Source organism: Podarcis filfolensis (genome assembly GCF_964270895.1).
Source record: "Podarcis filfolensis genome assembly, chromosome: 10".
Classification (NCBI taxonomy): Eukaryota; Metazoa; Chordata; class Lepidosauria; order Squamata; family Lacertidae; genus Podarcis; species Podarcis filfolensis.
Genome location: NC_139612.1, coordinates 46,793,757 through 46,820,504, shown reverse-complemented (window position 1 = coordinate 46,820,504; position 26,748 = coordinate 46,793,757). Strand labels below are relative to the sequence as shown.

At 44.0% G+C, this 26,748-nt stretch overlaps 1 protein-coding gene across 1 annotated transcript; it reads right to left on the bottom strand.

Moving 5' to 3' along the window:
- Nucleotides 1-916: 916 nt before the first annotated feature.
- Nucleotides 917-26,531, bottom strand: SOX10 (SRY-box transcription factor 10). The gene is made up of 4 exons (XM_083573673.1): nucleotides 26,348-26,531; nucleotides 24,958-25,410; nucleotides 4,374-4,639; nucleotides 917-3,572 (listed from the first exon to the last, which is right to left on the bottom strand). Exons 2-4 carry the CDS (start codon nucleotides 25,365-25,367, stop codon nucleotides 2,863-2,865), a joined length of 1,386 nt encoding a protein of 461 aa, XP_083429799.1. The 5' UTR covers nucleotides 25,368-25,410; nucleotides 26,348-26,531; the 3' UTR covers nucleotides 917-2,862.
- Between the last annotated feature and the right edge of the window lie 217 nt (nucleotides 26,532-26,748).

Here is a 26,748-nt window from a genome sequence, read left to right as displayed (position 1 = left end):
CAACACACAGAAATGCTTTAACTTAGAGGACATTGCTTTGCAAAAAAGTGTGTATTAGGTAAAGCTGCATACAAAAATGTGCTTATTCGGGGACAAATTCACACTAAAATACTGGTGAGGACTTTAAAATGAATAGTTTGGGGGCCTGATGTGGAAATGTGAAGAACTGAAATTAAGTCTGGAAAAATGAGAAACTGAAATGGATAGTTTTGCCCATGTCTAGCTGAGAGGGACCTCAGCATTTGCTTAGTCCAGCCCCCTGTCACTACATTCCCACAGAAGGTGGGAATGGGTGCTTCTACCAAAAGATTAGATGCAGACCAGGGGGTGGATCTCATTTGTGATTATCCCTGAAAACTAACTGGGTGGAGATATGGTCACCCAGCAAAGACAGTTCTTAGTTACCATTTGTGCCCTTTCAACAATGTTTAGGGAAGAAATATGAAACACCATTTTCATATTGCATTTGCATTACTGCTATTAGCCGCCTTGAGCACTACAGTCGTACCTTGGAAGTCAAACAGAATCTGTTCCAGAAGTCCAAACGACTTCGAAAACGTTCGGAAACCAAAGTGCGGCTTCCAATTGGCTGCAGGAAGCTGCTGCAGCCAATCGGAAGCCACTGAAGCCCCGTCGGATATTTGGCTTCCAAAAATAGTTTGCAAACCAGAACAATCACTTCCGGGTTTGCGAACTATTTTTGGAAGCCAAAACGTTCAAGAACTAAGCTGTTCGAAAACCAAGGTACGACTGTACTTGGAGGAAAGGCGAGATTCAGATTTAACATATAAATAAGAAGAAAAAAATGTGTGAGCCAGAAGGGTATGTGTAGGTAGAAATAGTTTCCTTACACCCCTTTTGGGCGGTGGGGGTGAGGATTGAGATAGAGAAAAGAAGAAACAGAAATTGACACGCATAGCTGAAACCTCTTAAGTTTATTATTCCATACATTTGATGCAAAGTTAATGGTGCTAGAGGGTTGTGGTGCTGGGAACAGGGGAGGATGTGCTACTTCCATAAATAAGGGTGTAGAGCAGTTAATAGATTGCATGCATACAAGGATTACAGACATACTACATGTTCTTTTCAAACACCATGGAGAAGAGATAATCATCCATAGCAGAAAAATGGAGTCAAGCATATATAAAGCTCATAACTTTTGGGGAGGTTAGCCTCAGTCATCTCAATCCAAAGGGGTTAGGAACAACAGCAAGTACCACCATGTACATGGTGGCCAGTTGTGGGTCTATCCTCATGCAACTGCACAGTGTCTGGCCTCTCCGGGGTGTGTTTTTGGTACTGTCTAAGTCACGGCAGCCATCAAAGTGACATACTCATTTTCCTTTTTTGAAGCTGTGGAATGGGCATGCATCAGGGCCACGGAGAAGAGGAAAATAAAGGCAAAATTTGATTTAGCTGAGGAGGCTGCCTCCATTTGAAAAACTCAAAAGTGAACATGGGTTCATCTGAATTCTGCACAGCCCTACTTCTTCTTTAAATGCCCATTCCACATCAGTTACACCAGCAAGGTCCTCCTTGTTGTGGCAAAGACAGAACTTAGCTGCTAACAATTTTGAACATGTGACAGGGATTGGCCCTGCCAGGAGGCAGGGTGAGGCAGCCTCTGGCACACAGATTTTGGAAAGCGGGAGCAAATGATTGGTGATTTAGTTTATAATGTTTTTGGCAAGCCATGTGCATGCTCTGCCTCGGGCACCAAAACGCCTTTAGCTGTCTCTCGTGGGGGAATGAGGATATGTCTGTTCTAGCATTGTGTTCATGTAGAAGTTCCCCCTGCACATTTGGTCTGTGTTTAAGAAAATAGCAGAGCCACACTGACCGTTCCAGGCACTGATAGATTTCTGCTTTCCCTCACCCACTCTGCACACACATGTGCACACACACATATAGACACACAATCACTCTCGTAAGCCGGAAGGAAAAGTATTGGCTTTGGTAGGGTATCTTCTGGCATGTTAGAAAGGTAGCTGAGGGAGTTTAGAAGGGAGCCACAAAGTGTTGGAAACAAACTAGGAATACAAAATGTTCATAACAACAAAGTTGGATTCAGTCCCATTTGCTGATTTTACGGTCCAAGGGACCAGCATGTATGCACATGCTTACATGCTGCAATGCAAAGGCGGCCAGAGCATATAATGCAGTTCCTGAGTCCAAAGTACTGTGTAGTTAAGTCTTAAGAGAGCCAGGCAGCAGAGAGGCGATGGAATGGATAAGGGAAAGTGGGCGCAGGCGCCAAATATCAACAGGAAAAGCAAGCATAGGTTGGTCTTCCAATGGGGAGCAACATTTCATGCACGTGCGACTCTGAAGCAGGAATGTCCTAGAGCATGGTCCATATCGGACGGCTGCACCATTCTACTTCTCCACCTGTAACATTACCCCACCAGGGTGCCCACCTAGCCTTCACCCACAGCGAGTGGCAGAATTGCGTCCATTGTGTTTCTTTCTAAACCATCAGGATGATGGTCTGGACAACTTCAGGGAGGGGGAGAGAAGGGAAGGGATTATCTCTCAATTTTATTTTGTTTTAAACCCTTGATCTGCTGAACAAAAACAAAAAAACCCGCCATGACTAGTTGCTCCGTGCCTAGAATCGTCCTCATCTAGAAGGCCTATGGGACCTCGGAAGCCAATCAAGGACTGGGATTGTGGGGGGTGGCTGGGAACCTTCCTCCAGCCAGGTGAGCCATCGATAACTGCGGTCAAGATAGACACGCCCGGATATTCTGTGGGTTCTGGCGACTGGATTACACCGAATGACCTCGGGACCCGGAGGCTCGTCTTCTGGGGCTGATTCTCCGGAGCCTTTCCGCTGCTGCTTTGGTCACTGCTCCCCGTTCCCTAGGGTCTCGAGAGGGTCGTATATACAGGCTGCTCCCAGTGTGTGGGGCTATGAGACTGTGGCACTGAAGGTGCCGGGTCAGAGATGGCAGTGTATAGGGGCCGTTGGGAGGGCCCCATATAGGAGAAGGCCGAGTAGAGGCCAGAAGCCTGACTGGAGTGGCCGTAGTAGGGTCCTGAGGGCTGGTGGTCAGGGTAGTCAAACTGAGGCCTGGATATAGAGGGGAAAGCTGAGCCATAGTGGGGCAAACTGAGAGAGGTGTATGCTATCTGTGAAGTGGAGGGCTGGTCAGTGTAATGGGCCCCCGGAGCAGAGCCCTCTGTTTTCACTTGTGCCTTGGAGTCTACCACCGATGATGTGGCAGCAGACAAGGAGACTCCATGCTGCTTGGAGATCCAGGCCGAGTGTCCACTGGCTGCAGCCAGGGCACTCCCGAGGCCATAACCAGCAGCTGTGGCATAGCCTCCGACATGACCTGGGTGAGCAGCATGTCCATTCGGCGGCAGGTACTGGTCAAACTCGTTGACGTCGAAGGGCTCCATGTTGGACATCACTTCGTGGCTGATCTCCCCAATATCCACATTGCCAAAGTCGATGTGTGGCTTTCCTCCTTCCCCAAGGGAACGCCCCTCCCTCTTGGAGTCAGCCTTACCGGACTGCAATTCTGTCTTTGGAGTGGTCGGCGGTGTGGGAGGTCCGTGGCTCTGACCTATGATATGAAAACCACATAGGAGGAAGCCGAGAGAAGATGTCAGTTACCACCTCGCCATGAATAAAGCAGAGAGAACAACTTCACAGCAGGAGAGTAGCTGACCTGTCTCCCTTCGCTGCACAGACCTGCTAGAGCAGCTCCCTAGCTTGAAGCCCTCCAAATGTTGTTGAGGTGCAGCTCCCATCACCTTTAATCATTGGCCGTGCTGGCTGGGGTCAATGGGAGCCAGAGCCCAAAGCATCTGGAAGGCACTAGATCAGCCTTTCTCAACCTGTGGGTCCAGAGCTCAGGGATGATGGGAGTTGTAGTCCAACAACATCTGGGGACCCACAGGTTGAGAACTTCTGCACTAGATGTAGGAAAGCTGTGCTAGCATCGTTCCTCAGAGGCGAGGCAAAAATAAATTGGGCAGCAGCTAATGAAATACAAAATGACAGCTGGGTTAAATATAGCCCTTAGACTTTGGCAATGATGAACCATGAGGGTTTGTTTTTAAAAAAATAAAAAGTTGCCAAACTCACTTGTGCCATATCTTAACTATGCCAGGTCAGAAAAATAGGAACAAAATCAACCATTTGTTTTCACGATGGTACTCTACAGTTAGACAAGGGGCAGCCAAGTGACGTTCCACAGATGAAGGTGAAACTACAACTCCCATCATCCCTGACCATTGGCCATGCTGGTTGGGGCACATGGGAGTGGGAGTCAAAAAAATAACACCATGTTGCCTACCCCTGATATACCCAGCTGCTGATCTTCAGGCTATGTCTGTGGATTAAACTGTATTATGGGACTAACCTGAGGGGTGTTCAGGGTGCCCGTCAGACAGGGGAGAGCTTTCCCCAGGGTGCCTGTGGTCCAAATGGGCATTCTTGTAATGTGCCTGTATTGCAGCTGCTCCACCAGCTTCTCCCTCGGCCTGGCTGTCATTTTCACCCTGGGCGGCCTTGCCATTTTTCCGCCGGCGCGGCTGGTACTTGTAATCAGGGTGGTCCTTCTTGTGCTGCATTCGCAGCCGCTCCGCCTCCTCAATGAAGGGACGCTTGTCGCTTTCATTCAACAATCTTAAAGAAAGCAGAGGAAGGGGGTGTTGGGGGAGGACATGCGAAACGAGTTTGTTAAAAGCGGAACCACAAACCCACCAGAAGCCATAGCATTGGAGGAAAGAGGGGCAAATATGTTCTGAAAGTGGATTGCTCCATTGTGACCCCTGTCAACCCTGCACTCCCTTTCAAAGGTTTTGCAGTGGCAGGGTGAGGCTCTTCGGGCCATTTTATGAACGACCTGCATATGTGATCAGCTCCCCATTTTTTGATACAGTTCTAGTCTCAGCCAATGAGCCATCTGATCCATTTATCAGAATTGCAATTCAATCACACCGGCAAAGTTGTTGACCTTAAGCACAGTTTTATTTAGATTCAGTAACACACGGGCAAAATGTCTTTTAATTTTCTTTATTTTGTTCTGTGTAGTTTTGAAAGCTGTGCAATTGGGAAGGTCCCATTTAATTATCCCAGATATTGTTGCATTAAAAAAACCACAAAATTCTAGGGTCCTTGTGTTCTGATCTCATTTTCCACTCTCTTTAACAGGCGCTGCTTTATAAGATGCTGTTCTGTTTTGGGGTGACTAATTAAATACACAGCACAGAGCCTTGAAAACTCAGGATGAAAACTCAGGTCACTCCTCTAGCACTTTGAGTTTTCTCCAGTTAGAACAGAATCCCACTGCTCTTCATCACATTAGACATGGACTAGACAAATTCCTATACCTCTTTTGCAGGTGCTATCAAGCTTTGACCACAACCTTTTTTCATACTACATCAGGGGTGGCTAAATGGTGACCCTGGAGTAATTTTTTTCTGGACCCTGGCAACTCTTACCAGATTTTAATCAAGGTGTCGTGTACATGCTTGTTGTCAGTTTCCCTCATAAGAAACAGCATCGAGTGGACCACGTTTCTTATCTTTGTTCCCAAATATGCTTATTTAGCCCATCTAATTTGCTCAAACATAATTTACACAACTTTTGTAGATTCCAGAATTCCAGTTTAGTTGTCTTCTGTTCTGAATATGGTTCCATGGTCATTCTATTTTGCAACACAAATTGACTGTTATTCCCCACCAGCCCAAATGCCGTTCTGTGTTCTATAGGAAACGGAAAAGCTCCAGGGTGTGAAAGCTTCTTAGGTGACATTTCCAGTCAAGACAGACCTAGCTGTAATATCTCACATGCAATTTTTTTCATTTATATGCAAGTTCTCTAGTTGAAAATTTGAGTTAACTTCTGGAGAAAGTATAAACTGAAGAAGCTTCTGAGGGCCTATACAAATGCAGAACCAAACTTTCTGCAGAGTCTATTGCTAGAAAGTAAATAAACTCAGGACAAAGAAAAAAAAGGGGGAAAGAGCTAATGGCAGGAATAATGAACGCAAAGCAGCCCATAGCAAAAGTAGTGGCAGACTTAAGAATGATTTAGTCAGGCCCTAACAACAACATTTCTCACCCACCCTTCACCATGGTATCTCAGGGCTAGTTACACCAATTTAAAAATACAGTATTAAGAATTGTTAAGGCCATTGGGCAGACTGAAGACGCTGCCTCAGGCAGCAGTTGCTGATGGGTGAGGAGTGGCAGCAAGGTGTTGGAGGAACCTGCCCTGCCTCCCTCAAATGCCTCTGCTATCCAATGAAGCCATAGAGGGTGCTGCCTCGTTCACCAAGGTTGAATTATGATCCAACTGCCAGTCCAGTCCGCTTCTGTACACAAAGGTAGGGACACCATTTTGCACTTCACTTCAGCGAGCAAAAGGCCCGGGCCAACCCTGGATTGAGCTTCTCCTTTTCTCTCTTGGGCAGGATGTCCTACAGTGATACCTCTAGTGGAGCTGACCTAACTTCACACCAGGCTGAGAGGGTCTCCGCCACGTAACTGCATTCCAACCATGGCTTTAATCCAGGAGATTAAAACGATTGAGTCACCCTGAGTTCAACACCAGCTTTCCTGTGTCTCCTTCCCACCCCTTTTTATCACACACAAATGTCCCCAAGGATCCTAATTCTCTCATCCTGAATTGCTCCTAGCACAGTTATTCAATGAGTCCAAGACTATCCCTGATGGTTTCCAAAAAGCGGGAGACTTTTGAAACCTATTCTGGGTGCTTTAGGTGGATCCACACCATATTTATTTACTTTATTTATTTTAAATTAATTTTCTATACCATCCTTCCTCTGAGGATCACAGGGCAGTTTTCAATGTAAAAATACATGAATACATAACGTAGCAACAAACAAAACAATACTTCCCCCAAACAGTTTAAAAGGTTATAGATCATTTAATTAGCCAAAGGCCTGAGGGAAGAGGGATGTTTTTGCCTGGCACCTTTATATTTAAAGGACACCCAACACACAGTGAAAGCACATGACTTCCCCCAAAGAATCCGGGGAACTGTAGTTTGTTAAGGGCTCTGCAAATTGTAGTTCTGTGAGTAGGAAACTTACAGTTCCCAGGATTCTTTGGGGGAAGTCATAAGTTTTAAATGTACACTGGATGTGCTTTAAACGTATGGTTTGGATCTGCCCAAAGCCCCCAAACAGGTTTCCAGATAGGTTTAATTCCTGGGTCTCCCATTTTTTGGAGACAATGAGGAGCTGGGCTTAGACTCGTTGAATAATCGTGCTTGGAACAATTTAGGATAGCATAATTAGGTTTTTTCTGACACTGGAAGAAGCAAAAACTCATTCCAGCCAAGGATCCAGCCTTTTTTAAACCTGGAAGGTACTAAGTACAACATACACTCCAACATTTCTCCAATGAAAATAGGGATGTCCCATTTCACAATGATAATTTTACTATTTATACCCCACACATCTTACTGGGTTGCCCCAGACACTCTGGGAAGTTTCCAACCTATATAAAAGCATGATAAAACAATAAACATTAATAAAACAACCTTCCCTATACAGGATTTTCTTCAGACGGCTTGGGGGTCAGATAACTCCATACCCTCCAACATTTCTCCAGTGAAAATAGGGACATCCTAAGGAAAAGTGGGACATTCTGGCATCAAATCAGAAACAGGACGGCTTCTCTAAATCAGGGATGTCCCTGGAAAATTGGGACACTTGGGGGGTCTGAGTACAAGCTGGTGGGGAACTGGGTTTCTGCAAGCTTTCCAGAGCTTCCATCCCTTGCTTATGCTAGTGGACATAGGATGTTGCCTTATAGTCAGTCAGAGTATTGGGCTATCTAGCCCAGTACTTGTCTACACTGACAGACAGCTGCTCTCTGGGGTTTCAGCTAGAAGGCTTTACCCAGCCCTACCTAGGGATGCTGGGAATGGAAACTGGGATCTTCTGCATGCAAAGCAGATGTTCTGCCCCGAGCTACAACCCCCAGTGCATGCACAGGGATGGATTTTTCAGTTATGGCACCCACATGTGCCTAACCATATTGCTTCTTCTGAGTTTAGGATGTCATTTCCTTTTACTGTGAAAAAGGTATCATGTGCAATATTACAGATACATGTTTGTCAGGAGGAAACAAGCCACAGAAACAGTGAACTCCAAATTTGAACTGCAGTGCTCGATAGCAGCCTTGCTCTTGAGATTCCCTGACTGCATTGTGCAACCAAGTCCTCTTTCCGTTCCTCCCACCCTACCCCGTGGCCCAACCCTGCCCTTGTCTTCTCCTGCTATGTCACCTGGCTTCCCTTTGTTCTTCCTGGGGATCAGAACTTCAAATCAGCTTTAGCGAAGGGAAACCGGTATGAGCAGGCAGAGAGGCCAGGAGATTTGCGGGATTTGGATTTCACTTGTTTCCTGCCTTGGCGTCCCCCCTACTTCATGACCTTTCGTGCAATGGAATTTTTGCAGGCACCCAGGAAAGAAGGAAAGAAAGATTGGCATGTAAATGCAATTGGTATTAAGGCAGCTTTAACTGGACCTTCTCCTCCTTCCTCCCCATAGGCAGAATACTTTTTGATGCAGCCAGAGTGGCATTTACACTCCAGTTTTGTGATCACGGAGGGGATCCATTGCCATGGCTTCTACATTTGTAGTCGTAGCACATGCAACTAGTCTAAATCACTGAGCCTCTTGGACTTGCCAATCAGAAGGTTGGTGGTTCGATTCCCTGCGACGGGGGTGAGCTCCCATTGCTCAGTCCCAGCTCCTGCCAACCTAGCAGTTCAAAAGCACACCAGTGCAAGTAGATAAATAGGTACCGCACTGGCAGGAAGGTAAAGGATGTTTCCATGCGCTCTGGCTTCTGTCACGGAGTTTCCATTGCACCAGAAGCGGTTTAGTCATGCTGGCCACATGACCTGGAAAGCTGTCTGTGGACTAACGTCGGCTCCCTCAGCCTGAAAGCGAGATGAGCGCCACAACCCCAGAGTTGATTTTGACTGGACTTAACCGTCCAGGGATCCTTTACCTACTCCCCCCCCCCCACATCACCACCATGCTACAACTCATATCCTCCCTAACTGCTACTGGCTGGAGTTGATGGGAGCTGGGGCCTGACAACATACGGCATACCCTCCAACATTCCTCAGGTGAAAATAGGGACATAGTCTACATCAGTGTCATCATTGCTATCCCCCGTGCCTCCTTCTCCTCAGAGGCTAGGGCATGGACTCAGACACAGTGGCCGAACGAACCAAGCTGGAGCCAAGTGACCATAATGGCTGCTCTTCAGCTCCCACAACACCCCTTGCAGCCATGGCAATGGCCTTGCAGAAGGCCCCACCCCCTTCGCTCCCCCACTCTCCACTTTCTTTATGGGAGTCCGACCTACTGAGGGGCAGGAAAACGGTGAAAAACTTTCTTGGGGGCATTCAGGTGACTTGTTTTCATAAAAACAGGAAGTGACGCCATATTGAGCGCATCTAATAAATGTGTTAGAAGGATGCACAGAACTGAACTTCTAGTAACACATTGAAATGCTGTACTGAAGGGAAGGGCCCTTGGGAATTTGGGACTCTGCATGAGGAAGTGAGATGCTGTAATGGCTTAAGGGTTTTCGTGACAATCCTGGCATTGTGGGGGCAGTGGGAGGGTATGCATATGGAGGGCACCACCTTGGCCATCTGTGCCAAAGTATAGTATTTTTCCGTCTATAAGATGCCCCATGTATAAGACGCCCCCTATTTTGGGGGACTCTGATTTAAGAAAATGGGGGGAGATCTATTCTATCTGTGTATAAGATGCCCCCAAATTTTGGACATTATTTTTTAGGGGGAAAAGCCTAGTCTTATACATGGAAAAATACAGTATGTCTATAGTGTAGTGGCTCTATTAGTGGGTGACTGCAAAGGATGCAGCTGATATATTTTGCCAAGCCTCTTTACTCATCGGTGTCTGCTACAGCTGAGTCAGTGCTATAAGAAGGGCTCAGTCATTGGTCCCATAGAGAGCAATGAGGAGAATTAAGGCAGGGAATAGAGTGGGGGAAGAGATCAGTTGTATCTATGCATATGTGTGTACAGACCCAATGCAGATGTTGCAAGCACTGCTCCAAGGGACAATTTGCTCAGAGCGGTGTGTGCCGAGAAAATTCAGCTGTTATCCACATGCTGAGATCCCATCAACTCATCTGTTATATTTGATAGGCCTCTTGCCTCTAGCATGCAGGCATGGAATAAAAAAACCCAAATCTATGGCAGCCAATGGATTCATTTCATGCTGCTCCGAGAGAGGATCCTCCATATTTACACACCCCAAAGACATTTTACATCCTATTTTGCCATGCACCGAATGCAGAAGAGAGAGACCAAAGGAACTTTAAAGAGACTTGAGCATGAATCTGCTAACTTATAAAAACGTTAGTTGCTATCCACTCAGACTTGAATGGAGACAGTGGTTTCCTGTCTCATTATAGGTGTGAGTAATTAACTGTGCTTATTTTGAATACGTACATTTAAGTTTTTAAATGCATTTCTGACAATTCAATTAACGCATATGCAAAATAAGCAGAGCAGCAGGCTATAATTTTTAACCATTTGATGCCACTGTTGACAGTTTTTGCTCTCTACATCAGAGGTGGGGGACTATAAGGCTGGATCAGACCCCCCAGACCCCTCCTGTCACTTCATGCTCATTCGCAGAGAGGAAAACAAAATGATCTGCCCCTGCGGGAAGTTCCCTACATGGCCAGCTTGCTGTTTTCTCTCTTTGAGTGCTGAGAAAGGGCTCCTTTTTCCCAGTGCCCAGAGAAAAAACAACACACATGTACATACACACACTTACAGACATATGCACACTTGCATACACTTTCACACACACACACACAGAGAGAGAAAGAGAGAGAGAGATTTGTACACCAAATTGCTAACTGAGGATCACGAAGGGGCACCCTAACATATAAAAGCATATGCCACAATAAACATGCAAGTCCTAAGGCATGTATTCTGCCTTAAAGGGGAAGCTATCACTTAAGGGAAATATACTTATTCAAAGGCACCTTTAATATTTTTTCACATGTTCACAGTCTAAGGCCTGGCATGCAGGCCGATTCTGGGAATTTAGGAAGCATCAATTTTATTCAAAGCCATGCGCATCTTTTTTTTTTTTTTAAATGTTTTTATTAAGACTTTCTTGGGTTACAAAAGTACATACATCGTTTCTGTTTTCTGATCATAAAGTTCTTTTTTCAGATCATTTATATTCGATATGAGACTTTGATGCTGCATACAGTAGAAGGTTGGGGAAGAAGAGAGGTAGGGAGAGAAAACTGGGGAGAGAAAAAGGGGGGAGTAAACTTTCATTCTTTTACATAGTGTATGTGTGATATTTCTGTGTCAGGTACACATGTGTAGGTTCCCTTTCTATTCAATAATTAGTTTTCCTTGGTGTTGAGAGTGGTTGGGGACTCAGGGTATGGTTAGTTGCCTTCAGCCGACTGCTGTGAGTTTTCTTTCCATGGGGGGGGGAGGGTTGTTGGGTCAAGTTAGCCATATCAGTTTGTATGCTGTTGGTGGGTTCTTGCCAGTCACACCTTTTAAAACTTTATTTTAGCTTAGCAAAATTCATTCAAAAAGCTCTGAACTATGTGCGAAAGTAGTTCCCGTAATTGCAAGGTGAACTGAATGTGGAAGATTTCTACAATTATCTGGCATTTGTGGAGCACAGTCTGTGGGCATGAAGCTCAGGCTGTGCTTTTGTTCTTGCGATGTCACAAGTGGCACGACACTCGGCACTATTTATAGCCCTTGTCAATGTAGCACATGGATTGTTATTGCATGAGGGTCATAGGCACCTGTTGGGCCCAGCCGTCTGTGATGTCATTCCTGGCAGAAAACAGCTCCTCCCTCTCTCCCTCACATTCTATTGGTTGCCAGATCCATTTCGGGGTTTGTCTGGGTTTTGGTTTTTTAATGCTTCATTTTAGGTTTTGGGTTTGAAAGCTGTCTTCTCCCAAATCATGAAGAGAAGCATGTGCATTGTGGCATTCAGAGAGAGAGAGAGAGAGAGAGAGAGAGAGAGAGAGAGAGAGAGAGAGGATGCAATAAACAGTAAAAAATATTCCACTTCCACAACACACTTGTTATGTTTACAACTAGGATGCAGAGATGGGATACTGAGGTACTGCTGCTGGTTGCATCACTTGTGCAAGTACTGCACAACAGGTGAAATGTGGCCAGGGCACACTTTGAGTTATTGTATGGAAAGGCTCAATCTGAGGGCCTATTATTTACAGGCATAGAATGGGTTTACAAGTAACCCCCCCCTCTTTCCTGTGAACCATAGTCCTATGAGGATCATAGGAATCTCTAGCGATGGGAGAGGGGTTTGCGGAAGAAGCTCAATTCAGTTTGTACTTCAAGGTGAATCTGCCTTATTCACACTTTCTGAAACAGCACACAAACTGAAACACAACAACCCTTCCGAATTCTCACTTCTCTGAATTTTGCAATGCAGTTCTGCATCCAGGCAATGTTTGCATACTAGGATAAAGTGTGCATACGACTGCATATGTTTGTGAAAACAACGTACAAAAATGCATTATATCAGGTGGAAATTGTTTTGCAAAATTGTGTATATTAGGGGGGAAATGGCACAAACATGCAGGCGAATTTTCACAAGAGCTTCTTTAATGAAAAGAAAACAGATGTGAAAATGTGGAGAATTGAACTTAATACTGAGAAACCGGATAGACTTGTCCATGCCTATGGATTTCTAACATAATTATCAGAACCTTCACTAAACTACATCTCCCAAGGACTGTCTGGGAAAACCTTTAAACTGCTATAATACGGATATATGTTTCGTGTGTATATATGCCTCCAAAGTTAACATCTCTTTGTGACCAGATTGCTTACTGAAATTCTTGGGCACGCTCAACTGAAACGAAGGCGCTTCAGGGAGTATTTCTAATGCGCCTTGGTTCATCTCACTTGTTTCATAAATTCATGTACCAAGAAATTAATTTGTGTTTAATGTGCCTCAGCACTCTCCTCCCTCCCTCTTTTCCTCCTTTGTGGCAACAACAGCTACTCCTCTGCGGCTCGTTCCTGTGACCAATTGTTTGTTATTTGACTTCTTGTCCAGTAGAGGGTGCTGCTGCGGACACCAGTATCTTGGCGTTGCATTTTTCAAGCAGTGAAACAAGTTTGCTCTCCTGCTGCATTATGCCAGATACTGATAATTGTTTTGTCTTGCTTCCAAAAGGGCAAGGCTCCTGTTTACAGGCTTTTTTGGAGAATGTCTGTAGATACCCTGCATGTATGTGTGTGTGTATGAAAGCCACCACTTCACTTCCCATAGGTGTGAAACCATTGAGTATTACCAATTGTCCCCGTTTCTCCCTCTATCTCACTGTTTTGACTGTTAAAACAAACAAAAAAAAATTTTCCTTCCAGTTCTTGGTATGAGCTTTCGTGTGCATGCACACTTCTTCAGATACCAAGTGTGCATGCACACGAAAGCTCATACCAAGAACTAACTTAGTTGGTCTTTAAGGTGCTACTGGAAGGAAAAAATTTTTTTTTGTTTTGACTATGGCAGACCAACACGGCTACCTATCTGTTTTGACTGTTTTCAGCCTACCTCTTCAACTTAAGTTCAACTCAACTAAGTGGGACTGACTTCTGAACAGGCACGCCTAGGATCATTCTTTCAGACTTAAGAGTGCTTCCAAATTCAGACTTAATGATGTATTCAGATATTGCAAATAAGTTGTTTGCAACAGAGTCCCCCCCCCCCACTAACTTTATGAGTTCTTACTGGAAAGGTAAATCCAGATTAAAGTGGGGAATATGGGATAGAATCATAAAACTTTAGAGTTGGAAGGGACCCTGAGGGTCTTCGAGTTCAACCTCCTTGCAATGCAGGGATTCTGCCCCTAGTCACCCCTGAGTGGGCTTGAACCACCAACCTTCTGGCCAACAGCCAGACACACTGACCCATTGCGCCACAGAGACCTCTTGATGCCTATGAAGTTGTGAAAGTGCTGCAAAAAATGTATGCCTAACGATAACCTGCCCCACAATAGATACCCACCTGGAATCATCCTTAAAGAGTATCATTCTAGGATTTGACTAAGTTAGAAGAATTCAGGTTTCCTTATGGCAGGGTATGGAACTATCAGATTTCATTGGACTCCAACTTCCATCAGCCCCAGCCAGCATGGCCAGATGATGGGAGTTGTGGTCCACAGGTTACACACACACACCCTGCCCTAGGAAAGGCCAAGTGAATTTGGCAGCTATCCTGGGTCCAGCAATTTCCTGGCATTCAGTCTCAGGCACTGGATACCGATTTTTGTTATTTACAGGAAGATGTTGAAAAGCGTCAACTAACCAACTAGATTCAATTTCAAAACTACTCTAGGTTGATGCATTTAAAAAAAGAAAATTAAAAGAAATCAGCTCTATATAATTAGCCTCACCAAAGTTGGCAGAATGGCAGGGCGGGGGGCAGCAGTTTAATTTCCACTGCTTTTAAGTTCCCAAGGAAGCATTGTTGTTAGCTGAAATGTCCAGTGATAACCTGCATGTTTGAATCGTCTACCACAGATTAACCCCAGAAGCCTAAATTTCCACATTTTCTGAGAAGGATTCCAACCAAAAATAAAATACTGTATAATAGAGACAGATGACACATTCAGCTGGGAAACTGGATCATTAGGCGGCAAGCCGACAAGTCGAAAGAAACACGTATGCATTCACACACACCCACACACACCCACACACACCCACACACCCCTTGTAACTTCTTTATTTAAGGCTGCTTCCAAACAGCCTGTTTATTGAGCATTCATTTTTATTTGTTTACAAGGAGGTTAGCTGACACCGTGTCAAATCAAGTATTATAGCACACTTTCCAGTGCATTCTATGATTCTATTTACTCATCATTTTCCTTTTCTCAAAGAAGTCAGATTTTGCAGGGGGTGGGGAGTGGATTAGTTGTGAAAGACCTCCCCAAGTCTGAGTCAGTGGTAACCGCACAACTTGAATTTGCTTGTATGTGATTGAATCCCGCCCTAAAATAGTGATAATCTGGAAGCACCATAACTAGGGTGGAGGTCTCTAATTCTTTTTTCTCCTTGCTGCATCTAGGGGCTCATTTCTAGAAGTTACAACTGAAGCTGACCCTGAAAGCCGTGCCGTAGGACCTTAACATTTCACATTGAGGCTGCTGTTGGTTGTTGTTGTTATCTCACATTTCAAAATATATTTTTTTCCACAGCAGCTTACAAGCGATTACAAGGATTAAAAATACATCAAGACATACACATTTATAATCCCATATATTCCACGGTTGAGCAGCTCTAAAATTTTGTTACAGGGCTGAGTTCTGGTGACCTTGAGCTTAAGCCAAGGTGTAGCCTGTGAAGAGAGGTCTGATGTTTTAGGCTGCAACCCATACCGTGTCTACTCAGAAGTAAGTTCCACTGAATTCAATGTGGCTTACTCCCAGGTAAACAGGGTTAGGATTTCAGCCTCAGTTACCTCCGGAAAAGCCAGCAGTAAAATGGAGCATCATGAGAAGACAACATGCTTTTTAGGCTGCAAAATAGCTGTTCTCAACAAAGGAGATAAATAACTGGGAATTAATTAGACCGATTAATTACAGCGTGAAAATGAAGCCGTTAGCATCACGGATGTTGCCACAGAGTCTGATTCCCTTGTAATTGCCCTTCACATTGTCAAGAGTAATTGTGATGGGAGGTATTCAAAGCTCGTCCTCCTCAGAGTAGACCCATCGAAAGTAATGGACACGACTAATGTAGGTTCACTAATTCCAATGAATCTAGTTCAAGTAGGACTCAGTTGAATACGATTAAAACTCAAGGCACACTGTAAGCCTTATAGCATATGGGGAAGGCACACAACAAACCAGTGGGAGAGTAATCAGCAAACCACTCAAAGGCCTGTTTATGTCTCCCAGAGGTGTGGTTTTATCATGACTTGCCCACGGGACGGATAGCAGTTGAGTGTGCTTCACTCAGATTTATTCTGCCACGCTCACAAGCCCGCCGATGCCCGTGCAACTGTTGATTCCGTCAGTGTACAGCGACCCCAATTACTACACTGCCTGACAGCAACATTTCAAAAGACAAACAGGTTCTCGGCAAAATCACAAGCAAAGAGAAGAAGGCACACGAGAAGGCAAGGATTCCAAATATATGTACATTGCCATGCAAAATAGAGACACAGGCTGCACATACTTTTTCTGAAGCGAATTACATGTAACCCACATGTGCGCTGTAACTTGTAATGAATGCAAAACGTCTGCTTTGCTACATGTGCGTTCCTCACTTAAGAAAATGGACTCTTGAGGAATGTGCATGTGAGTTCCTAAGTAAAATATACATCTGTGAAGGAAATTAATCGTGGATGAAGTAACTGGCCTTTGCCTTTAAGAACTAGCAGGGCCCAGTAGCTGAGAGATCTATTTAGTTAAAGCTCAACTCAGCTACAGACCTGGTGTGTTTATGCAGCGAGGGAGGGGGTCTTGGATAAGTCACTCCCAGCTCCTCATCAGTAAAATAGGGTGACCAGTTATGGACTGCCAAAAAAGAGGATTTGCATGGACAAAAAAAGAGATCACTTTGCATAACATTCACATAACGAAATTCATATGTATAGACATGGCTCTAGAAATAATTTCTATAATTTAAGAAGAACTACAATACAGTGGTACCTCGGGTTAAGAACTTAATTCGTCCTGGAGGTCCGTTCTTAACCTGAAACTGTTCTTAACCTGAAGCACCATTTTAGCTAATGGGGCCTCCCGCTGCCACCGCCCAATTTCTGTTCTCATCCTGAAGCAAAGTTCTTAACCTGAGGTACTATATCTGGGTTAGCGGAGTCTGTAACCTGAAGCGCCTGTAACCCGAGGTACCACTGTACATCACACTATAGTGGGGAAGACACCAAGTGTGCCTACTTTTTTACTGACCAGGGGTGGCTAATTGTGATTAGTGGCTTCTAAGCTCCCTTTCTATAGTTACATATATTTAAACCAGACATGGGGCGGATTTGTTTGTTTCTACATTATGTATTTCCGGTGTTTTCAAATTGTAAACTGCCCTGTGATCCTCGGATGAAGGGTGGTATAGAAATACAACAACAACAACTCTTCAAATAGAGGGCTGTCTTCTGACTGCCCTTCCAAACAGAGGTATGTAAGGCAAGACACATGGCTACCCTACCATAAAACAAGACATATAGGCTTATTGTGGGAAAGATGACCTAAAGCACATTGCAAATTTAAAGTGCTGCCTATCTTTACAATTCTGGGTGTATTTGGAAGTACTAACTGCAGGTTTTCCTTCCCCCAAGGAACTCCCAGGTCGTGTTGATATGCAGATATTACCACAATGAATAATGCCCTGCCCCTTGATGTCTGTCTCTATAGACAGCGGTTCCCATAGTGCAGTGACTGACTTTGGTGCGGGTGCATGTGTGCGCGCACATGTAGAGGATAGAGGAAGAGAAGCGTGGGCACATTTGAAGCAAACTACAGCTCCCTGGCTTTCACCCAGGGAAACATCTTTCATGGAAGCTACTTTAAAATGGAGAGGAAGTATGATTCCTATCTTCCGGACACTAGCATTCATCTTTGGCAGTCGTGATAAAGGGATCAATGTCATTCTATAATCATTTTGCATCTGAGGAGCATGTGTCGCAGGACTGGACTGACAGATCATCACTTCAGGAATAAGGAATGTTTTGGAACCATGGGGTTGGAAACAAAGGACGTGCATTACGATTTATGCAAGATACGGTGTGTAAACAGCCTAGTTGTTGTTAAAACGTAAGAAGAGCCATGCTGGATCAAACTAAAGGCCCATCTAATCCTGCATCCAGTTCTCACAGTGGCCAAAAATATGCCCACTGGAAGTCCGCAAGCAGGACATGAGTGCAACAGTATTCGCTATGTTTTGCGGGACTGTAATGTTCTTGGGTATTCCTTAAAACAACAGAAATCTGGAAATTCAGGCAATAGTTTTGCATTCCTTGAAGGGGGAAAGAAAGGCTACTGTGGAGCCTAATAAATCTTTAAAATGAAATATAAAATTGTTTGGAGCTCCTGTTTTTGCCACAGAATGTAGTCACAGAAAGAGAAGGATATGGAAACTACTAACAACACAAGAGGAACAGCAACCACACCACAGGTCAACATACGAGGAGCAAGTTGTATTTATATTTTGCCAAAGCGATTCATCATTTGACTTTAATGCATCAGCTTTTGGTGGCACCAAGGCCAGTCACCATTTGATCCCAATTCCCAAACCAGGTGCTGTAATTTTTTTCATATCTGCAGCTTAAATACCTTTGCATCTCTCTTGCCTGTTTGTTTGTTCCCAATGCAGAATATAATGCAGAGGAGAGGCATTTGTCATTCTGGCAAGTGCAAGTTTCCCACTCACATTTTAAACCTCATGTCATGAGTGAAAACAGCCTGAAACAATGGCTCTAGATTGCCACCCATCCACTCTTCTGGACCTAGGACCAACCTGTGTAACATGGGACTTAGTTATATACAATTCTACCATTTCTCTCCCCCAACCCCAACCTTCCTTCCTTCCATCATCTTTCTCATTCCTCTAAAACAAGGGGTGGCGAAGCTGTAGTCCTCCATTCATTGTTGAATTCCAACTTCCACCAGCTCCAGCCAACATGACCAATGGTCAGTGATAATAGAAACTGGAGTCCAGTAATATCCAGCAAATACATTTTATCCACCCCCTTCTTTAAAATGTAATTGTAGCACTGCTGCTGTGACATACCAAAGCAGCGTCGGGGGGGGGGGGGGAGAGATAAGACCCTCTAGTGGCAAACCAGAGGTCTGGGACTCTTATATTCGGCTTGGTGTCTCTCACCCTTCCCAACTCAAGTGGAACAGCAACAATGGAATCTTTCTGGGAGCGATCCACCACACATGGTGCCACTGCGCAGCCCCTATTATTTGAAACCGGCCACTTATGCGAAAAAAACCACAAACCTACCCAAGCCACAATGAAAGGAGTGGAAGTCACAGAACCATAGTATTTGGTAAATGGTGTGACCTCTCTGATTTATATATGTGTGTGTAGAATCAAAATAACAATGACAATAATAGATTAGTAGTAGTATACTGCCTTTCCACGCAACAGAGCCCAGGAAGACGGACTTCATTCTAAAGGCTCAAATGCTGCCACATCAGAACTGCAAAGTAAAGTTGCATTTCAGTTTTCCTTCATAGGAAAGTTCTTTAAAAAAAAGAAGTGTAAGTGTATTTTGGTGTAGTATTTATTTTAAAATATTTCTACTGATTTTAAAGCGTTGGCGGCAGCAGAGTATTTAAAAAATGAGGAAAGCGTGTAGAGCCATGTTAGTGGCGAGAGACACAAGGAAGTCTCTGTTAGCAAAAGCAAACAAGGCTAAACAAGTAAAGGCGTACATTGGTGGTGTTTCCCCCCTCTCTTTTTTTTCACAAGGCAGCCATGTTGATTTGGCCCATGGGTTGTCCTCGTGGAAGCCACTGGGACATGCTGTGAATACACTTCTAAAATGAGAACTATGCATGCAGGGCAAATACCAAGGGATCTAAGGCTAAAAGGGAGCTGAATATTATCCAGACCTCTGCCTTAAACGATGAGCATTCATAAGCACTTTTTAGTACAAAAGGGAAGCAAAAGGTAGCATCCAGCTCTCTTCACTGTAGAGACTGTAGGGAGTGCATTAGCAGACCCATGAAAATACCAATGTCCACAGTACAGATCCATCCTAAACTCTCTCTCTCCCTTTTTTTTCTTTCTTTTTTTTGGTACCCTGAAATAAGTTCCATTACATTCAGAGAGTCTCATCCAGGCCACTAATAAGTAAATTTGTGATAAAGTTATCAAATAATCATAGAATTGTAGGGGCTACAAGGGTCATCTAGTCCAACCCCTGGCAATGCACAAATCTTTTGCCCAATGTGGGACTCAAACCCACAACCCTGAGACGAAGAGTCTCATGCTCTACTAGCGGAGATAATAAGACATTAATAAGACAAATATAATAATATAAGAACAATGAAAGTAAATGCAGCCATGAGTTAAAGGATATTGAGATCCAAAGATATCGTCATTCTGTTTAGTGATTCACATATCAGACTAACTAGAGAAGGGTTTAAAAGGCAGGGACTGCTACCTTACACCATCACTGAGCTTGTAGCTAGTTAGGGAAGTGGACGGCACTCAAAAAATGTTGTTGTTGTTGTTGTTTTGCCTCCCTCCACCATAATTTATATATTTCAGATACTTGTTTGCTAGTTGGATTTTTTCTTACACAGGTTAAAAGATTTTATTATAACTGAATCCTTACATTTGTGGAGCGGTTAAACATTTGCAATGCTGAAAAATCACATCAAATAAGGGTCGGGGAGAAAGGAATGGTTTCTGACTGGGACTAGATAAGAAAGTACATGCAGACAATTATAACTAACCTTTGTTGACACTCTGTCTACTCCTCTCTGCCAACAGAGGCCAAGGCATTACACAGATGTATGTGCTACTGTTACCAATGCAATAGAGACACAGGTTTCCTTATTGGTTTATATTGCAACGGGCTCTTTAGGCGGCAATCGTCTGTCCACTTTCCCTAGAGAAAGCCCTGCTGAGTTCAATGGGACACACTTCTGAGCAGACATGATAAGGTTTGGGCTGTTATGGTAAATCCCACTGAGATGTAAGTCCCATTGAGCTTAATGAGATGCATGCCCAGATAGGTTTACTACAAATATACTTCTATCCACAGCAGAACTGAGTCAAAGAATCCCCTGAGCCACCATTTGACAAGCAGCAAGAAAATTGATATACGCAGGTATTCCCGCAAATTTAAAAATAAAAGCTACAGAGAAAAAGGAGAACCTTTAACTGAATGGCTAAATGGAATATTTCAAAGGATTCCCTGCCTAGGACTGAACTACAGTCAACTTGTCTGTATGTCACAACAACAGTCAGTTGGGTTAAATCAGCTAGGTATCAGCAGTATTATGATGATGACTGGTGGATAAAGTAGGAAATGTGTATAAGAAGAGTCAGGTGAGTGGCGTACACATCTTTCCAAAATCTTAATCAGGTTCAGCAAAGCATTTAAGTCCACATACCAGTGAAGCATTATGGGAATGATGGCTAAATATTTAGACTGGGAGAAATTTATATGTAGGCAGGACAATTGCTGGGAATCGCACGTGGGGTAAATGTCGTGGCACCCGGGTCCTGTTTGCTGGCTTTTCGGAGGAATCTGGATGGCCACTGTGAGTATAAGATGCTAGAATAAATGGGCTTATGGCCTGATCTAGCAAGGCTTTTCTTTTCAGGACAAATCAACCAGTGCCAAGCCTTAGGAATCTAATTTACGGTCTGCCACATTTCTCCATTTTAATTCTTTGAGGAAGCCATTTTGTTTGAGTTGTACTGCAGGAAGACTTAGGAAAAGAGAGGTGGTTTGATAGACAGAGGAAAAGGTTCCGTTGGGCGCTATTCTCTGTCACCACAGAGGCAAACTGTGGAAATAACCCAAAGGCCCTGCCTTTGAATGCCTGTATTTAATATTTCAGCTTCATGCCCACTAGACGTAGAAAGAGGGTTATCTGTCAGATATAACATGGCGGAAAGAATGGAGACCCAAACCCTTTAACTGAAGCTCAGTCTGAATTCTTATGAATTGCCATAAAGGGGGGGGGGGAGGAAACTTCAGGGTCAGAAAGGGGTGTGTCTCTGACCAGTCTAACGTGGCAGTGAAAAAGCATTTCTCCATATAGGAAGTTGCTTTATATTGAGTCAGACCGCCGAGCTCAGTATTGTCTCTACAACAAGATTTCCCAAACCTCTGAGTTCATTGACTCACTGATGAGCTTATAAAGTCGTCATCAACCCCATCCCAAATTCTTTGTAATGTAAATGAAATAAGATGAAAATAGATCAAGATATAATTGATATTTATTAACAATCGCTCACCGTTACTCATTGGCAAGGGATGCGCACTCTGTACATGCCCACGGCCTTTATTTCTGAGGCTCGTAATTCCTAATTAATTTTTTTGTACTGTATCTCAGAAACTTCCACGATGACCTTTTGACCCATGGGTCTTTATACATTCCCTGAAGAGTCTCATCAACCTTCAGGGGGTCAGTACTGATTACTTTGAGAAACCCTGGTCTACAATGCCTGGCAAGGGCTCTCCAGGGTTTCAGACCAGGAGTCTCTCCCCATCCTACCTAGGGATGCCGGGGACTGAACCCATGACCTTCTGCGTGCAAAGCAGATGCCCTACCACTGAGCTACAGCCCTTCCTATAAACAAGAAGCCTGAAAAGAAGTGGAATTCTTGGCCCTGCAGCAATCACATGGATTCTGCATGGCTTTCCACAGACAAATTGCTCAGCAAAGCTAATCACATGAACTAGGTCCCTGCTTATTTAGATGAAGGAATGGCAGTTAGGGTGTGGATGGGAGAAGAATTTGGAAAAAAAAGAGAGGAAAAAACCCACAGGGTGGCCGGATCTTAAGATTTCAGCATGTTGCATATATCTAATCTGTTCACTTAAAACCAAGAGTCATGTGATAATTATTATTTTTTAAAGAAAAACCCTGCGTCTTCCATTTTGTTTTGTCTTGAAGGTATTTTCTAATAATCAGATTTTCAGATAAAAGCTGAAATCCTTACCATAACCTCAAGGCTTCAACTCAAACAGAAAATAATTTAAGCTTTGCTCAAGCCTAACTCGAGTGTTTTTTTGTGGGTTTTGAATATTTAAGCTGTCAGAGTACTGCAAGCTGAAGTAGAAGGGATATCCTGCCTTGGTGGAATTCGTTCTTAAAGGTTTACGTGGATGAACAGCCCCACTGCATTTCAAATCTCACAGGAGAGCTTTACAAGTCCCTGTGTCAATGCAATAATGCAGTGCCCATCCTCACAAAATGCACAACCAGCCTTTGTGCCAAGGGAGGTACCAATTTAAAAAAGAAAAAAAATTCTGATGTATGTTCCGGAGAAGGGAAGTATTTTGCCTACAAAGTCAGGATTCACTTGGGAATGAAACCAGCTAAAATTAAACGTTCAGGAGCTTCTTATCAAATCAACCAAAGCAATAAGTCCAGATAAAGCCTCAAGACAAGGCATGTGGAGACTGGCTGCTGGGGGCAAGAAACTAGCAAGGTTCTTCTCCATCCTCTGCCTCAAGGATTGCTATTTTCAGCTCCAACTTGCTAGCCCTCTCTTTGCAGGTTAGCATTTGGAGAACGTGGGTTGGAGGCAGAGTTGTGCCTGCCATAATGCATGAGGGCATGGACACTGCCCAGTAGGTGCCCATGACATTCTCACAACTGCGTGATTCTAGACACTGCTCCAAACAACAACAGTCCTCTTAGGTGGGGTAAATAATCACATTTCCCCATCTGCAACATAGTGTTACTTGAATGCCAGGGAAATGTAATGTCTCTGAAACAGTCATGCTTCCTTAATGTAAGATGCTTAGATTCCATTTAAACGGTGAGCAAGAGCCGCACAACAAATGCACAATAAACAGATAATCTGGAAAGTCTTGAACAGTACAATCCTATGCATGTTTACTTAGAAGTGAGTTCCGGTATGTTCAGTTGGGATTACTCCCAAGTAAATTTGCAAAGGAATGTTGTCTTCAAAGATTTACTATATGAACATATGTGCACTTGAATAAGGAACATAAAGTGCCTTCTCGCTACCTGAGTGGACACTGGCTTGTTTCTACTATGGTTGGACTAACATGTTGTTCCATAAACAGAAACAACCCCAAATTGTGACAGTCCAATTAGCCAGAAGCAATGCATTGGCATAGATTGCTCAGTGGCAATATAAGGGATCTTATATTCTGATTGTGTTTCCTTATCTCGCCATCAGCCTTTTATTACAAGCCTTGTTTATTGCTCCATTAGCCTCCCCCCACCCCACGACTCTTCATTGTTCGTATATTTCACAGTTGCCAAATTCCAAATCCAAATCACCTTCAGGCAATCACCAATTATCGATATCTGTGACTAAACAACAATGCAATGGTCTGTAACAGGGGGCTGAGTTTCTGTCCTTTGCCATACCTGCTCCTTCCTTCCCGCCATGCCAACAGCAGCTCACTCTGTCTTCAAGACAGGTACAAATACATTTAAGGAAGTTTTTAAAAACAAAAAACACAAATACAAACAAATGCCAGGCTAGAAAACTCAACAGACACAGAATGTCAAATTCCAAACACTTCAATTTGAACTTTCACAAATCAAAGATTGGCTCAAAATCATGAAATGAAAACCAGCTTGCGTACAGGGGAGCACAATTTGTCATTTTGCTGCTCAGCCTTTGTTCCATGAAAATCAAGTTTCTTTTCTCTCAGCCATGAAAGCTGTCAACTTTACATTTTCGAATTAATCTTTCCCTTAATTTCACCACCATGACACTGCTTGTTTTGGACTTCAGAACTGTTGGATAAACAGCATGTAGCAGAGGAGAGACTTGTGATTTCACTAGGGGATAAAACTGAAGAAGAACCCCAAAAGTGTAGTAGAAAGAAGGAACACAACAGGTCAAGAGGAGAAGGTGAAGTATGCAGTTTCTGAAAACCCAACTGCTGGGACTGTGGCTTAGCGGCCAGATTAACTGGGCCTTGCAATGGAATAGGATTACAGGTCAAATCAAAACATGGACCAAGTTTTATACTGGCAGCACATAATCAAGAAAGAAAGTGCCTTCTATGCTTTGCTCCCTACGCCACTTATCTGTGCCTTATTTCCTGGATCACCCCACCTGCTCTCCCCTTATCACCACATCAAAGCAAAAGTTAAAACCAATCAATCGATGCCTGCTGAGCTTCCACCACTCTCTAGTGCACCCCAGTTTCCCCTCATCTTATGTGGTGTCTTTCTCCCAGCCATTCTTACCTCCAGAGCTTCCCAAGCGTCTTACTGAGCTCTGCATTGTGGAGGTGAGGATACTGATCTGCCAGCTTCCTCCGGGCCGCTTGCGCCCACACCATGAAGGCATTCATGGGCCGCTTGACATGGGGCTTGCTCTTGCTGCTTCCATTGACCCGCACAGGCATGGGCACCAGGGTCCAGTCGTAGCCACTCAGCACCTGGCTCACGGCCTCCCTGATGCACACTGGGAACTTGTCGTCATCCGCTTCTGAGTCCTGCTGTTCCTTCTTCACCTTCCCCATCTCACCGCTGCTGGGGTTGCTAAGGTGAGAGCTAGCATCTGATGCCATGGAAGGTCCTGGAGAGAGGCAGTGGTGGTCTTCAGAACCTACAGGACTCATCTCCACCTCAGAAAGGTCTTGATCGTCTGTCATTGTTTCCTCTTTGTTTTACTCCTCAGGTACCAACGTCTTCCAACTGGAACCACACACACAAAAAAGGTCTAAATGAACACTAAAGCTAAAAAAGTTCAAAATATCCGAATAATCTGGAAAGGATTTGGTACACACTTAATAAAAATCTGTGGACCCTACCACATTAACATGTTGTTTTATGGGACCTACAAAAGCCGTTATCAAATGTGAGTGGAAAACATTCTAATTAGCTGGGAACTTCTGACATGTGCCATAAAGTTTCTCTAACATGAGAATCCGCTTTTTTTTGGTGTACATATTATCTTACAAACAAAGATTGGGGAGGTCTTCAAGAGGGTGAAGACCAAAAAACAAGACCTATTTCTTAATTTCTCCTTCCAAATCCCAAATATGCCTGCAGTTTCTTAACTTGCTTTGATACTGGAGTCAAGAATATCAGCAGTTGGGGGGAAATGGGTGGTTATAAGTATTAAAGGATCAAGACAAAACGCCTCATGATTGTGTAAGAATTAGTGTATTCGGAGTGCGTCTCAAACACACTGCGCCATTTGAAGCAGACCAGGTAAAAGGCATCATAGAATGGGCTGGAAATATTTTGGCTTCATATTCCCTTCCTGGTTCACTTACGCTCCAGATATTATTATTTTTAAAGTTTGTGTGCATCGCATATATCTAATATATATACGTATGTTAAAAAACTTCTAGAAAATTTGACGCTTCTATCACTTTTCAACCCTGTCAGACATTAACCAACCTCAGGAAAGCAATACCTAAAAATAAAGTTGGCACAGGCACCTAGCTGGTTCCCTAACGTAAAAGAAATTAGCCCCCACCCCAAATTGGCTGCCTTTTCAATCTGTAATTCTTCACCCAAAGCTCAGTGGAAGGAGAAAACTGTCAGATGTGTTTTAAAAAGGAGAGAGAAAGAGGGGGAGAGAGAAAGAGACAGTGAGTTACCAAGCTCAGGTAGAGAAACTTACATCGGCCGCTCTGTCGGGCAAATCCTGAGAGAGCTGTAATTTGTATCCCAATAGCCCCTCTGTTCTCCTTTCACAAGCCTGGTGGCTTTTCAGGAGCTGTGTGCTGAGGAAACTCTCAGACAAGTGCCATTCCTAAGGGGAGGCTTGGTTTTTCCTAATACCCTGGATGAATGTCTCTGTGACTGGCTTGCCGCTTTACACAGGGGGAGGGAAAGACAGAGGGTGGAGCTAAGAGCTCTTTATGGCCCAGATGCATTCATTGTATACAGGCAGGAGATTCTAAGGCACCCCCCCTCCACAACTGCACATTTCAGCCCCCATCTCAAACTGACACTTATAGAGGCGTGTTGTTATTTGTTGTAGGTTTTTTGGGGGGGGAAGGTGGTGCAGTCAATGTTTAT

Coding starts and splice junctions, on each gene's coding strand:
- SOX10 (XM_083573673.1), bottom strand. CDS start 25,367: ATGACAGACGATCAAGACCTTTCTGAGGTGGAGATGAGTCCTGTAGGT. Junction 4,640..24,957: donor ACGCTTGGGAAGCTCTGGAG/GTAAGAATGGCT, acceptor GCTTTCTTTAAG/ATTGTTGAATGAAAGCGACA. Junction 3,573..4,373: donor GCACCCTGAACACCCCTCAG/GTTAGTCCCATA, acceptor TTCATATCATAG/GTCAGAGCCACGGACCTCCC.